General features: G+C 36.6%; 2 protein-coding genes across 2 annotated transcripts in view; one reads left to right on the forward strand and one right to left on the reverse strand.

Annotated features, from left to right (window-relative positions):
• Window positions 1-3,548: 3,548 nt before the first annotated feature.
• On the forward strand, window positions 3,549-13,660 carry SELENOP (selenoprotein P). The gene is given in 6 exon segments (NM_001135605.1): window positions 3,549-3,628; window positions 4,518-4,522; window positions 7,011-7,226; window positions 7,980-8,192; window positions 9,461-9,578; window positions 12,201-13,660. Coding segments are annotated over 4 exon segments (1,158 nt in total). The 5' UTR covers window positions 3,549-3,628; window positions 4,518-4,522; window positions 7,011-7,023; the 3' UTR covers window positions 12,825-13,660.
• Window positions 13,661-13,697: 37 nt separating this feature from the next.
• Window positions 13,698-15,553, reverse strand: part of CCDC152 (coiled-coil domain containing 152) — a 40,597-nt gene continuing 38,741 nt past the window's right edge. The window contains exons 8-9 of the mRNA XM_014734889.3: window positions 14,497-14,580; window positions 13,698-13,904 (exon numbers count right to left, since the gene is read on the reverse strand). Of these exons, the coding sequence (XP_014590375.1) occupies window positions 13,782-13,904; window positions 14,497-14,580 (207 nt within the window). The 3' untranslated portion in view covers window positions 13,698-13,781. The remainder of the gene's footprint in view (window positions 13,905-14,496; window positions 14,581-15,553) is intronic.

Raw genomic sequence — 15,553 nt, forward strand, 5'->3', positions numbered from 1 at the left:
TAAAATACTTACATATGCACCTGGTTTTGATATAGTTCAAAACACAAAAGACGTACTCTATAAATGTGGCTTTTTCATTAATTCAGGGGATTAACGTCATTTGGAGGCTTATATGCTTTTTGCATGTTGATGCCAACGCTGTGTCCCATGAGGAGCTGCAGGCACTCGCTCTGGTTTTGAAAATTAAAAAAAAAATTATTAACATCCTATTTCAAGTAATAATTCTTCTGATGTTTGTTACTGTCTGAATGTGCTCAGTCTCACATGACATTTGGCACTCTATGTAGTTACCTCCTTGATTGCATTTATGTTTGATATATCAAACAGTTCTCAGATCTGTAAACTTGTGAGCTTGAAGAAAAGCTCCCTTCAAAGCATATTTCCGTTTCATGTGAATCTCAAAGGATCAAATTAGTCCTTATCTAATCCAAGCTGCTGTTGCTATGGCTTCCGCTTGGTCATTGTTCTTATTTATCTTGTTCACTTTGAAAACATCTTGCTTTTTCCTAGGCATCCTTTGCATACTCAGCGTCTTATCTTTCAACATGGATGCTCAAACAATATTATATTTAATACGATGCATATACAAGGGGAAGGAAGAATAATTTGGGTCAAAAGGCACTTTTTTCTAAAATAGTCGGAAAATCTTCATTTGCCTTTGCATGTAAAACATCACATAACACTCTAGCTAAAGGGGGTCAATATTTTACATAGGCCTTTCATGTCATAATAACACTCTTTCACTTTCTGATATTTTCAGACATCAATGCTTTACAAATGTTAATGGATCAATGCCATATTATCACCTGCTGTAGCTAATAAACTGATTTATAAAATCACAGTTCATAGCCCTTCTCTCTTCCAAGTATATCATGGACTCACAGATTCTTAGGTCCCTATTCTCCATAGAAATCATTTGCAACCCATAAAAAGGAGAGAATTCTTATTAAAAACATGGATTAAATATATGCATAAACATTCTGAGGATAAGGATGTGGAAGAATGAGACCGTATGAAGAAAGATAGATTCTCGACTCTAAGGTTGGAAGTTGTAAGAGATGAGGTCATTACGATAAAGTTCAACTTGATAGGATACAGTTAGTTACTCTCAGTAATCTTAATGTTGGGTTGTGTGGTGCTGGCTGGAGCAACCTGTCAGGAGAAATTTTAATCATTCATAAAAATTGAAACAAAACAACTTTCTAGACAGTGCTGTGGGTAGATTTGTTGGGTGCTCTGAAGCTAGTGTAGGAGAGGAAGAAATTTTCCTCCACTTTTCTAGGTTTTTCTGGCTGGTCTAAGAATTAAATTTACATGAGATGGATTACCAGGAGAAAATCAAACTTAATTGCATACATACAGGAACCCCAAATACATGAGAGAGTCAGAGAGCCCACATATGTGAGACATTCAGAGACAAAAAGGTAGAATGAGGTATATATGCCATCTTGAGCTAAGGAATGGCATACGGGCCTGAGGCTTCAGAGGGGAGAAGGGTAATTCATAGGATGGTAGGAAGAGCAGATGTTCAGTAATTAGAGGTTTGCCCTGCCATACAGATAGGCCATAAAAACTTAGTTCTGGTAATAATTCTTATCATGGGCAAGGACCCCAATTTAAATTCTTTAAGAGGGAGGTAAAAGTTTCTCTTGGGCTCACAGGATCTTGATTGCCTTTAGCTCAAAATATTTCACATGCCAAAGTGGCACATCTCGGGGAGGCCTGTTCTGAACCCCTTCGCTAGAGTGTAAAACCTACCATAAAGTGCCTGTTGAACTTGCCTGAGAGTATACTGACCTACCGTGCTGGCCCTATCTCCAGGCTGGGTTAAAATGTTCCCTTTTTCAAGTTTCCAACAGAATCTTGTGCTTACAGCATCCTAGACATCATCACACTTTACAGGGTGTTTTTTTCTGCTTACTTGTCTGTCTATCCTACTAGATTTTGAGGTCCTCGAGAACAAGGGAATTTCATACTGTGCTTAGCAAAAGCACCTAATAAACGTTTGATTTTGTTTGACTTAACGTAATTTGATTTAACACCCAACGAAGATTTGCTTGAAAATTCTGCTTTCTTAAAAATGCTGACAGGTTCCAGGCTACCCAGCACAGAAGAGGCTATTAAGAATGGATACCCTTCAAACATCAGAAACTACCTATCTTCTCTTTTTGCTGTCTGGAGGTTAGAGACATACACTGGCCCGGACACACACAATCCTGAGTACTCTCGTTTGGAGCTAGCTGCACACTTGGAGGGAATCCTTTTGGAGCGGGAGGTAACTGCTAAGCTACATGTAAAAGAAGCAGGTGATGGTGAAATACTCTATTTTCTGCTGTAGACAGACCAAATATGACTATTTAAATTTATGAAGTAAATGAACTACAGGTGGGACTATCTGTTTTATACAAAAATTTTTCACAAGATTCTTTTAAAAAGCAAGTATGTTTTGGTGCATCCTCCCACCCCCCTGGGAGAAATTAAGCATTTCACAGGATTCTCAAAGGGATCTGGTACCCATAAAGGCTTAATACTTATGCTTAGTGTGGGTAAACAGAATTTGGTTTTCAAATGCCCAGTTTCTTAGTACTTCCTGCACCTCATACGACAGTACCCAGCACACAGCAATAGGGTTTGGACAAAAATGCATCAGTAATGAAAGCCAAGCTTACTCGAAAACCATCACTCCCCAGGATGACGTCGTTGACATTGCTCCTGACATTACCCACCCTGGGCGTGTTCACTTGTAGCAGCTAGTAGAAAAAAGTTACCCTTTCTCAAAGAGCAGAAATTTTCTATTTTATTTGTACATTTCGAAATTTCCGTACCCTTTCCATGTCCAACTACTACCACCACAAACATTTATGTGTATGGTACTTATATTTGTAAAGATTTTACACTAGATTCTAAAAAAAATTCTGTGAGATACGTAGGTTTTCCAGGGAGTAGGACGTCTGTGGTAACGAAAATGAGGCCTGGTTTCCCCAGATAGGAGGTCTATTTTCTTATTCTTTTCCATAAACGAAAAAGAAAAGAACAGAGGTCCTGTGAGATCCCACTCAGATTCAAGCTTTAAGCAGAGCCAAACAGTTCAAGCAGGTCCGTAAGAGCAGGAGACCGGAAAGATTTGAAACAGCAGGTGGCTTTTCTAACACAGCTCACAGTTTGGGTAGGCTAGCACCTGGTCACTACAAAGCAAACGGAGAAAAAAAGTCTTTTGTTCTTTTCTTAAAGCAGCAGCTTAACTCGCTGGCTCAGCAAATGTTTTTCCAATTAGAGTTTGGAAAAGAACACCACTTGGAGGCCCTCTTTACCCTTAGCCTTTCCTCCCGCCCCCGACTGTACCATTAAATCCTAGATACTGGGGTGACTGAAAAGGATAGGAAATAAATCAGTAATTGCCAGAAACTTTTCCTCCATTTCTTGCAGGGCAGCACTTGCTACTTTCTTTTGTTTCGATTATAATAAGCAGTTCGGGGTTTTACTCGGCTTGCAAGGTCACAGCCCTGAACTTTGGACTATCGCTGAGAGGTGAGGTAAACAACGGGACTATAAATATCAGAGTTTCTCACTGTGGCTTTGTGGAGCTGCCCAGCTGAGCAAAGAGAAAGGAAGCAGCCTTGTCCGAGGGGTAAGTAGGAACTTTGTGTTTTGCAATACTTGATTCTTTTAGAGTTTGGTAAATAATTTGAGTCATAAAATATTTTTCCTTAGAATAGACTTTAAAAAAAGAGATGGATAAAGAAAATGAAAATAATACAAAAGAAAGAGAACAAAAGAGTCTAAAGTTGGGTGTGGTGGGTAACGTTCTGCAGTGGGCACATTGGTGGTTTTTGATTTCTGCCCTGCCTTCTGCACAGCTGAGGATGAAGATGGGAGCAGGGGAGGCTGGAGAAATCTAACACTTCCACTCTGCAAAAGGTTGTGATGGGTTTTTTTTTTTGAGGAAGATTAGCCCTGAGCTAACTACTGCCAATCCTCCTCTTTTTGCTGAGGAAGACTTGGCCCTGAGCTCACATCCATGCCCATCTTCCTCTACTTTATATGTGGGACGCCTGCCACAGCATGGCTTTTTGCCAAGCAGTGCCATGTCCGCACCCGGGGTCTGGGCTGGTGAACCCCAGGCCAACGAAGCAGAAGGTGCGCACTTAACAGCTGCACCACTGGGCTGGCCCAGGTTGTGATGTTATATAGGCAGTATGGTATGTTCAAGCTTAAATATTTCCCACTGAAATGCAGAGTAAGAACTCCAAGGGAAAAAAATAGCCCATGGATTTGAAGAGCAGAGACTGAAATATGGTCATTCTACAGTGCTGTAGAAATGTCCAGGGATATTGCTTGTGACTAAACGCAAAGTTTTGCAGTCTAGGTGGTGAGTGGGTGTTTCAAGTGAATGAGGGAGGAGCCTCAGATGCTGGTCTGAATTCCAGGGGAAGAGGGTGGAAAAGGTTTCAGCATATCCTGCCTTCTAACGGGGAATTTTAAAGAAGTGTAGGTCTGTACGTGGCCAACAGATCTAGGTTTTGTGACTGAAAAGTGGTGAGATTAGTGAAATTTACAACTACTTTCTAATTGTTATTGGATCAGCTTCCAGTAAATCCAGTTCTGCTATTTATCATCATTATTTTTATATGGCTGTCTGACAGCTATAATTAAAGTCAAAAGTTTATTATATAAAAAATGATCTTAAGAAACAAGGTTGAATAGCCTGTTGATTTTAAGGGCAGAGGAAAATCTGAAAGTGTGAACACTGTAATCTACTACCCCCTGCCAGTGGCTTTAGTTATTTTTTCATCAAAACACTGAATGAAAGAAATGAGTGAAATAGTCTTTTCATTTATAGTCACTACTTAGTCACATGTAGTCACTACATACTTGGAATGGTAAGGTATATGGCAAAGTGAGGGTGCCAAGTCCTGAATTTATGCAGAAGTTTCTATAACTATTGAATTTATATTCTAGAAAGTAGGGGACATCTACTCATTCTAGTAAGACACAAAACAGCTTGAATAATTTTGGTGTTCTCTTTGCCATCCTAAGGCACAAACAAACAAAACCCTGACAGCTATCGTTATTAAAGGTGACCCATCTTAAAACTGTCAACATTGTACAGTAGCTAAGAGGTCATGTTTTAGATTTAACAGAACTGGTTTGAATCCATTCTCTCTTGTTACTTACTACCTGTGTGGACTTGGGAAAGATGCCTAAACTCTCTCTTAGCCATGGTTTCCTCCCCTGCCAGAGGGGATAATGGTCTCATAGTTGTAAGGAATAACTGACGTGATATATAAAAGTGCTTAGCACCACCTGCATATAGGTCTATAAATGCTCAGAAAATGGTAGCTACAGCAAGGATAACTGTATCATCATCATAAATACTATTCTAAGGAAATTCCCTAGATTTAGTCCAGATATATCTTTTTTTTTGTGTGTTTTTGAGGAAGATTGGCCCTGAGCTAACCTCTGTTGCCAATCTCCCTCTTTTTGCTTGAGGAAGGTTGTTGCTGAGCTAACATCTGTGCCAATCTCCCTGTTTTATGTAGGATGCTGCCACAGTGTGGCTTGACAAGCGGTGCTAGGTTGGCGCCCTGGATCCAAACCCACAAACCGCAGGCTGCCGAAGCGGAGTGCGTGAACTTAACCATTACACCACCATGTCGGCCGCTAGCCTCTCCTTTTTTAAATGTTAGAATTTTAAAAATATTAGAATGGATGGGATGGCCTTAATAAGTCATTCAATTTATCCTCTCAAACTTTCTTTCTCACCCTCTAATTTTTTCTATTCCTTTATTAATTCTGGGCTCACTCTAGGTCACTTATCATTACTCTCCCTCTCCACACCCATATCCCCCTCCCCAAGAGTGCTTTTACTTCATCCCAGATCAGTGCCTGAAAATGTGCCAATTTTCTAGTTGTGGAATTTTGTTCTGAACTCTCTCTACAGACTCTTACATCAAAATAACCCTGATTACTCATGTGGATTTTTCTTTCTCGGCTTATCTCTGCTTGAATGTGTTCCCTTGTTTCAGCACCTCTCTACAATTCACCTGTTTTATTTGTACCTTTCTGCGGAGAGAGCTAGCCCTAATTTGGGGAATATTTATGGTCAAATGGTTAACCTTCCTACTCAGAGGGAGCAGGTATTTACCCAACAATATGCCACTGAGTCACAGAAACTTCCTGAAAGTGGTCATAGCCAATTAGACTGAGAGTAGATTTCAGTGAGTCTTAAATGGTACAGGGGGCAGCAATTTGTGACATTTCTCCGTGGTCAGGGTTTTTCCCTTAGTCCATGTTTATCTTGGATATAGTAGTAACATTTTGGCAGCCAGTTTTATACCTGAAGAGATTCAAACCCTTTAATATTAACAGAGAGCTAGACATTAAAGAACAAGAGGGACAAAAGGGAGCCACACTCAAGAGATTTATAAATATAGAAAGTTTGGACCTGAAGAGCTAAGGGCCCAGCAGGAGCCCCTTCATGTTGGTAAACCACCCTCACTGCCACCTCCTTTCTTCCTGGGTCTTCTTTCCATGCTGGGTCTTTTCATTTCTGAGCAGAATCTCTTACTTACCTCTCCCCTTCTTAGATTGGTAGAGGACGGAAAGAAGTAGGCAGAACTTGGTGTGTCTCAAGTAAAAATCAAATTGTGTGCAGAATGTTACTTCATTATTGAGGCCACAGTCTCCAAATTTTTCTAAACATGTATCTTCCCCTGGAGAAGTTCTTGGTTGCCTGTTCAGGCAAATCTCCATGGCACGCTTACTAAAGTATCTTGCTAAACCAGATAGATAGGAGGTGCATTGACAACTCCCCTGCATCTGGCTGATCTCCCCTTTATAGAAAGAGTTGGTGCAGGGAGGCCAACATAATGAGCCCAACAACATGGAGACAGATTCCAGGGGCTGGGTATTTACCGGAAGTAGGATGATACCTGCTGGATTGATAGAAATTCCTGGTTATGACTAGGAAGCCATCTGTGAAGATGACAGAAAGGTTTTCTCTTTTACAGGACAACCCCAGCAATGTGGAGAAGCCTGGGGCTTGCCCTGGCTCTCTGTCTCCTTCCATGGGGAGGAACAGAGAGCCAGGGGCAAAGCTCCTTTTGTAAGCAACCTCCAGCCTGGAGCATAAGGGATCAAGATCCAATGCTGAACTCCTATGGTTCAGTGACTGTGGTTGCTCTGCTTCAAGCCAGCTGATACCTGTGCCTTCTGCAGGCATCTAGGTAAGACAGTCTTTCTGTGGGCTGGGATTTCTTAAGGGGAAAGCTATTATATATATATATACATAAAATAAAAATGGAAAAGATGTATTTATTAAATCACATTTTTGGAAAAACTATATGTGTTTGCTTAGAATGTGAGAAGAAAGAAGACTGGGAGGATATATGCCAAAATGTTTACAGTTGTTTTCCTGGAGTTATGGAAATTTTTTCTTCTTTTTGTGGACCTTTATTTTATAATGTCCTACTAAATATGTGTTACTTGTGTAATGAAAATGTTCTAAAATGTACTCCTGCAAATGAATTAGTTATTTCAATACAGGAAGCAAAGAGGAGTGCTTTGCCAGAGTAGAATGAATATTAGACTTGCCATCAAACATCTTGGGTCATTTAACAGATTTATTTATGTAAATAAAAATACTTGTTGAGTTATTTGCCAAATATTTATTGGGTAGAATTCTCTGTAACTGTAAGGTAGATTAAAAAATATAGATTTCATAAGATTAATTTAAGGACTAAATGAGCTAATGTTTGTGCAAGCATTTAGCATAAGGTTTTAACTGAGCACAAGTGCTCAATAAATAATTAAAAATTGAAAATTTAATCTTTAACAACAATATAAAGAAGAGGTATGAGTAAGAAAAAATAGTAAGAGAGTTTCATGTAGAAAAAAGTAGGCAGTGAGAAGAAAGAGGAGTCACTAATAAACTTAAATGAGATTATTCTTATTTTGGGTATTTTTCCAAAATATTTTAGATTGGAAGACCTGCGAGTAAAACTGGAGAAAGAAGGATACTCAAACATTTCCTATGTTGTTGTTAATCACCAAGAAATCTCTGCTCGATTAAAATACATACATCTTAAAAATAAGGTTTCAGAATATATTGCTGTTTATCAACAAGAAGAAAACCAAACAGACATCTGGACTCTCTTAAATGGAAGCAAAGATGACTTCCTCATATATGACAGGTGTGTACACACACGCACACACACACTCACACACACTTCAAATTAAAAAATACCTGCTTTGTATTTAATTAAATAATAAGTGATTTAAAATAAGACATCTGCTTTTATTTTATTACCAAATACTCAGTTCCACAGTGGGCCCATTAAAATGTTTGGTTGTAATATTTTGAAATGACTTTCTTTCACACAAAAGAATGTGCCATTCCAGTAGGGCAATAAAGAAAATTGACTATACTTTTCTTTTCCCTCTAAATTGGCATTCTGATTAAACAAAAAAAGGGTCAATTTGTATATCACACACAATTCTAAGGATTTTGCAGATGAATAACCACACTAATCTGATTAATAATTTTAAGGCTACATACTTGAATTCCTGAACTATAAAGTGAGCTAATCATTGAGGTATAATTGGCATGAATCTGCTTTTGATTCTATGAACAAATAAAACATTTGTAATTTGAGGGGACCTCAATGCACACATTATTTGATATTACCAACATTCCTGGTTGGTGCTCTGTTTTGTTTTGGCTCTTCATTGATGGCGAGCCAGATTCTGCGTAGCCCTAAGCCCTACTTGATCTTTACTAAATAGTTTTAACATTACATGTCATTCTTTTAGGACTGCAAACTCCTAATTTAGTCAATTGCAAAGAGCAACCCTTTGATAGTCAAATAAAATTGTACATACTGGGTAAATGTGGGCAAGGAGGACATTTCAATTCCACCATTTCTGAGAATGCCAAGTGTTGTAACTCCATTTCTTTCATTGTGCTGAAATTTTTGTTGCATCAGATATATTTTTAAATAAATGGGCTACTGGCCAAGATTCAAGGATCTTTTTTTTATGCTGTGATTCCTTGTGTGGAATTTGTGCTGCCTTAGAAGTTATGAAAAGCTCATGTGATTTGCAGAGCCTGATTTATGATAAGTCAGTGGTCTGGGCACTGGTAGAATTTGTAAGTCAATTACAAAATTATATTTGATCAAGTCACAATGACTATACTACACAGTTTTCATATTATTTATAGTGACATATCTATAACAGTTCAAAATGCTAGTATTAGACTCACTGTTATCTTGTCATGACCTGCCCTGGTATGCAGTGCCGGGGAGCTTGTTTGAGACCCCACGCAAGGAAATTTACTGAAGGTATGAAAGGGTCTTAGTTATAAGACCATTAAACCTGTAACACCTATCCCAGACTGTGCTTAAGTAGGATCACAATAGAGAAAATATTGTAATAACACAGTATGTGTCCTTTTTTTTAGATGTGGTCGTCTTGTATATCATCTTGGTTTGCCTTACTCCTTCCTAACTTTTCCATATGTAGAAGAAGCCATTAAGATTGCCTACTGTGAAAAGAAGTGTGGAAACTGCTCTCTCATGGTATTTTTCTCAATTATTTTTACCACAAGAAAAAAGGAAATCTTTTAAGAGCTGTGTAAATAAGTTAGTGTTTCATGACCAATTAGCTAATTCATGTTTCTTTGATGTACTAAAAATTGATCTATAACAGTAATTTTTATAATTACACATACTTCCTATTACTGAATATATTCTTTAAAATGTCTTTTCAAGATTTATATTGCCGCTTTTATCTAAAAGATTTAGAAAATAAAAATCAAGGTAGATCACATATTTTAATTACCACCAAATGATGTTGCATGAGTGTAAGTGCTCAAAGAATTCAGCCAACATAAAATAACATTATTCTAATATCTTGAATGTGTTCACATAAGAGCTTAGTGATAGCAAAGCTTATATAGAATTACCTGAAACAGAACTGGGGCCCAGATGACTACTTAATTTATCAAGGGTGCAAGACTGTCAGCTTTTCCATGGAGCCCTTGCACTGTCTGCCCATTCTGCAGATGGAATTACTGCATTTTCTTTACAATGGAATAAGTTTTCTACTTGTTACTGATATTTCTTTCCTAATAACCATGAGAATATTTATTCTTTGTTATGAGAAGCGCTATATTTAAATATTGTTTATTAAAATACACTCAGGGAATTGTTTTAATTTGTATTAACTAGACTTTTTTTCCTCTCATATTGAGAAGTGAAATAATTCCAGACAATGTTTCCTTGACATGGAAAATTGGGAAAATTTGAACTCAGCTTTAAAAACAATTTGGAATTTTATTAGTGAGCTGTACTTCCTTCAGATTTTTCCCAGATCTAAAGAAAGCCATCTTAAATTTTAATGAATCATTTAATTAATTTAGTTGTTAAAGAGCATAACAGGGTAATACTCTAGTTATGTCATTTTTCACATTTTAATCTTCATAATAATCCTATGAGGGTTATTTTACTGCTTTTAAAATGAGGAAACTGAGATAATACAGAGTACTAACTCAATGTCTAACTTATACTAAGTGCTTAATAGATGCTATCTATATTGATTCCTCATACTTTGGGATTATTTCAGTATTTTGCATTTGTGCAAATGCCTAATAGTTATAAATATACCTAGCTATATTGAAACAAAGGCAGAAACAATTCCCATGACATGCTTAAAATTTACTAACCATTTGAAAATAAGAATAATATACCATATATATCTGACATGCCAAATCAAATTGGAGTTTTTCTATTTCATTGTATCCTAGATGCCATCAATTATATGATACATTATTTTATGTACTATTAAAAAAATGCTGTCAGTTAAAGTAGGACACAGTGCTGCAACACCATCAATAGTAGGATGCATTCTGATTTTAAAGATCTTAAAACGTGAAAAAAAATAAATTGTAGACAATGAAATACAGTCATTGGTTTTTTGAAACTAGTCTACTACAATAATTATTTGTGTTTGTTTAATCACTGAACATTTAGAACATTATACAGTATATTTTAAACATTTATAAAATTGTTTATAAGTTTTAAATCAAATGCTATTAAGTTCTTAAAAGTAGTTCAGAAATAACCAAAAAAAGTACCACTTAGTAGTTGTATGTTAAAGTCTAATGGAAGTTATAACCTTTCAAAACTTTCAAAACACCTAACCATACCACTGAGTGAGTCTTTGGTCTCTCAAGTTGATTTTGTAACTTTGTTTATAAATAACTTTATGGGTTGAGGTTTAGCATTACATTGCTATATCTGTAAGCTTTGAGCCTATGATTTGTGGGCACACAAAACTAAAAAAAGACTTACAACAAATTAAAGAACTAGATTCATGTAGAAAGGAATATTATGCCCAGTGGGATATGGGCAGTCGTTTGCTACTTTCAGCACTATAGTAGGGATACATTAACAAAGCTCTGGTGAAGTTCAAAACATTTCCTGGCATAAGCTGAGGTATGAAAAATTACTGATTTTGAGCAGAGTTGATTGGCATTTTTGAATTATCAGAGAGAAATCAGTTTGTTTAAGAATATAATATTAGATTCGAAGCATTGTTGACACAGGAGTGAAAGGTTCCGTGTACGTCATCTGAGTTTAGGATTTGATATTTGCTTGACTTTACTGCAGTCTAGGTTCTTTGGGCCAGTTTATTTAGTTTTGCTTCTGCAGATATAATACAGTGGTTTGGCTTCCTTTTGAAGCCTTATGTATCTCTCAAATTCTTCTTCAGAATTCTTAAAAATTTGGGAAATGCTCTTGATAAGAAAAGGAAAATCTGCATTCTGCTGTTGAGTTAACCAGTATAGAAGCATAGGTCAACTGTTGAACTCTATTTGTGTTACACCCTATTTTACCTATTTTCAAAACATTAATGTTAATTCCTTTGTAAGATGCTTGAGGATTCTTTGATTAAATGCAAACTTTGTACAAGAAGCACTTTATAATTAGATATGGATGGGAACCAAATTTTAATAAAAAGTCTAGAGGTAGAGACTGACATCAATTTTTTTCTCATTAATATGATACTAGAAAAACAAAGCCAGTTCAATCCTAATTAACTAGTTTGAATTTCATATATGTTAGCTCTACAAATCATTTTTCATGCATTCTTGCTGCCTCTATGGCTTTGTTGATAAGTGACTTATAAATTTCTTCCAGACACTGGAAGATGAAGACTTCTGTAAAACTCTATCTTTGGCTACTGTGGAAAAAACAACTGAGGATTCACAGCCACATCACCATCACCATCACCAGCATCATCACAAGCATGGGCATCAGCATGCTGGGAACAGTCAGCTTTCAGAGAATCAGCAACCGGAAGCAACAGGTGCTCCTGAGCATCCTCCTCCTCCAGGCCTTCATCACCACCATAAGCACAAGGGCCAACAAAGAAGGGGTCACCCAGAGAACTGAGACATGCCAGGAGGGGAAAGTTTACAACTTTCTCTTCCACAAAAGAAGCTCTGACAAAAAGGATGTATAAATCAGTTACTCTGTAAGATGCCCAAAGATTCAAAGTTGGCTCCTAGTAGTTGATGCTGACATTGTCGACATCTGATATTTGAAAATACAAGGTCTGCAATCACCTGACAGTGTACAGAAAACCTCCCCTCTTTATGTAGCTGACAGGGACTTTGGGCAGAGGAGAACGTCATTGAATCTTGTCAGTGACGTTTGCCTCCAGCTGCCTGACAGCCAAGTCAGCAGCTCAAGCCCACAGAAGCCAGCACCAATTGAAGCTGAAAATATAAGGCAGCAATGTGAAAATGACCTTCAAACTAAACATTTAAAGTAGGATATACTCCCCAAGTCAGTCTAGACGCAATTTCACTTCTAGCATTTTTGTAAGCTACCTAATTAATAGCGATACAAAAATAGAAATTGGAATTGTGCAAACATGGAGAAATCTACTATATTGGCTTCCAAATTTTAAAATTTATGTCAGATTTTAACCCAAACCATATTTTTATTACCGGGCAACTGACAGGTGATTGCAGCTTTTGGTTAATATGTCTTTCTTTTTCTTTTTCCAGCATTCTACTTGCATTAATGAGAACAGAAACGTAAACTATGACCTAGGGGTTTCTGTGGGATAGTTAGCAATTTAGAATGGAGGAAGAACAACAAAGACATGTTTTCCATTTTTTCTTTACTTATTTCTCAATGCTATCTTTGTCTTTTTCATCTTATGTTTTTAACTGATTAAACCTTTAAAGAAGTGAATTCTGTCTTTTAAGATCTAGAAATACTTACACATGAATATTTTGCTATGACTACAGTTTAAGTATCCACTTATACGTACATCTAAGACTCATATCTTGATTTTTACTACCACATATGAATGAAGTCTTTATATCTTGTTTTCTTTATCTAGCATCGTATCGCACTTTGAAATGTGAGAGTGCCCCTTGAAAGATATAAGGGGAAAGGTAAAAGAATGTTGTCTATCTCTTGATTGCTTAGAAAGTATTTCCATAGTCAATGATGGTTCAATAGGTAAACTAAGTCCTATAAACCTGAACTCCTTTATGGTTAATACTATTAAGCAAGAATGCAATACACAGTTGGCCAAAGTGTGGACTTGTTTAAAAAAACTTAATAAAAAAAGTTTAAAGCTGTCTTCATTTCATTTCCTCTTTTTCATTGTTATTTAGGCAGTATGTTATATTGACAATAGAAATTAATTTTTCAACTGCTGTTAAAGAAATTAAATAGCAACTAATGAAATTACTGCTATACTCAAAACCGTCTACGCTTAAGGTGAGAATCTTTGCCAGCAGAGAGGCGTTGCTCTAAATCCCGAACAGTATTACGAAGAATTGCAATCTCCTTGTTTTTTTCTTCTTGAAGATGTTGAAGCTTCTAAATGAAGCAGAAAAAATTTGTTATTGCAATTCAGAAATAATAAGATTAAGTGCAAGGAACAACAAAACAATAACAAAAACTATATTTCTGGTTCAAGTAGAAGTAGGTATTAAAAAAGATACTTTATTTTGAAAGGTCTGTAGTTTTATTTTTATGGGACTTGATGGGATAAACTTGGTGTAAGGATATAAACACACGTTAACATCATTTGTTTTAGTTTGTTCCCTTCTCCCTATAGAGCTTGAGGTTGTAAACCATAAATAAAGGAGGAGCTGAGCAAAAAGAAATCTGTTATCTTTGTGCCTAAATAACTTCAGAATAGTAAGTCAGCGTAAGTTCAAAATATATTACGGAATTCCTAAGATGGCCCAAAGAGTCAGAGAACTTCTCTAATGTTTTAATTTACTACTAAGGTTTACTAGTTTAAATTGAAAGTGACTGTTAAAGATTATTCAAAATTTCTGATTGTGTGATGTATTTTAAGAAAAACTGTTAAGTATATTGTTAGTAAATATTAGATAACTTTATAGAAACACATTAGGGAAATTTATTTTCTTAAGCAACAGCCATGGAAGAAGAACTCACATACCCTTCTGTAGATACTGTGTGGCAAAACAGTAGAATCTGGATATGATTTTGATTTAGTTTGAACTCTTGCTAGTTTGGCATCAAACTGAATCAAGTTTAAAAAGAAAGTTATTGAGAACATTCTAATTAAACAATTAGAAACAACTGTTTCTATAAATATAAGTATAATCCATTATATCTTTTAACACATAATCTGTAATTTAAGTGCCTTCTCTGTATAACAGAAGATAGAAAAGTCTTTCTGTACGAAACAAGTTTTTTCTTTTTTGAGGAAGATTAGTCCTGAGCTAACATCCGTGCCCATCTTCCTCCACTTTATATGTGGGACGCCTACTACTGCATGGCTTGCCGAGCGGTGCCATGTCTGCACCCGGGATCTGAACTGGCAAACCCCGGGCCACCGAAGCAGAACGTGTGAACTTAACTGCTGCACCACCGGGCCAGTCCCTAAGGAACAATTTTTAAGGAAGAACAAAGAACACCCAAACAGGATTATCCCTGGCTCCATGTTAAAATCACCTGGGGAACTTTTTAAAAGTACCAAATACCTGGGCACGACATTAGAGATTCTAGAATGTGGTCAGTGTCATCTTTTTCTCAAGACATCAGGTGATTCTATCATGCAAGGTTAAGAATTTAGTTAACCAGGGTTGAGAATCTAGTTAACTTAAAGATAGATAAAAATATTTTCACGTTACTATGAGTGTGCTTTTGTAACGAGACTGTAGTGTAATCAACAGTTGTGGGAGAAAAACTCATATACCCTTCTGCAGAAACTCTGAGGCTGAACAGTAAAATCTGAAAACGATATTGTTGAATGCTTGTTGGTTTAACATTAAACTGAATCAGGTTAAAAAAATTCTCATAGGCTATTCTTACTGGCTATGTATTTTTTCAAAATCTCTCATTATAATTCTTCCCTTCAGTTTAAGTGTAACGTAGCTTCTCTGTGGACTACAAATAAACTCTCTGTGAGATCGTGTTCTGGGTTGGGGAGAAAAATGGATAGTTACAATGAAGGTAATAACAAAAAGGGTTCTGTATATCAGTCAAACAAA

The sequence above is a fragment of the Equus caballus genome, chromosome 21 (genome assembly GCF_041296265.1).
Source record: "Equus caballus isolate H_3958 breed thoroughbred chromosome 21, TB-T2T, whole genome shotgun sequence".
In the NCBI taxonomy this organism is placed as follows: domain Eukaryota; kingdom Metazoa; phylum Chordata; class Mammalia; order Perissodactyla; family Equidae; genus Equus; species Equus caballus.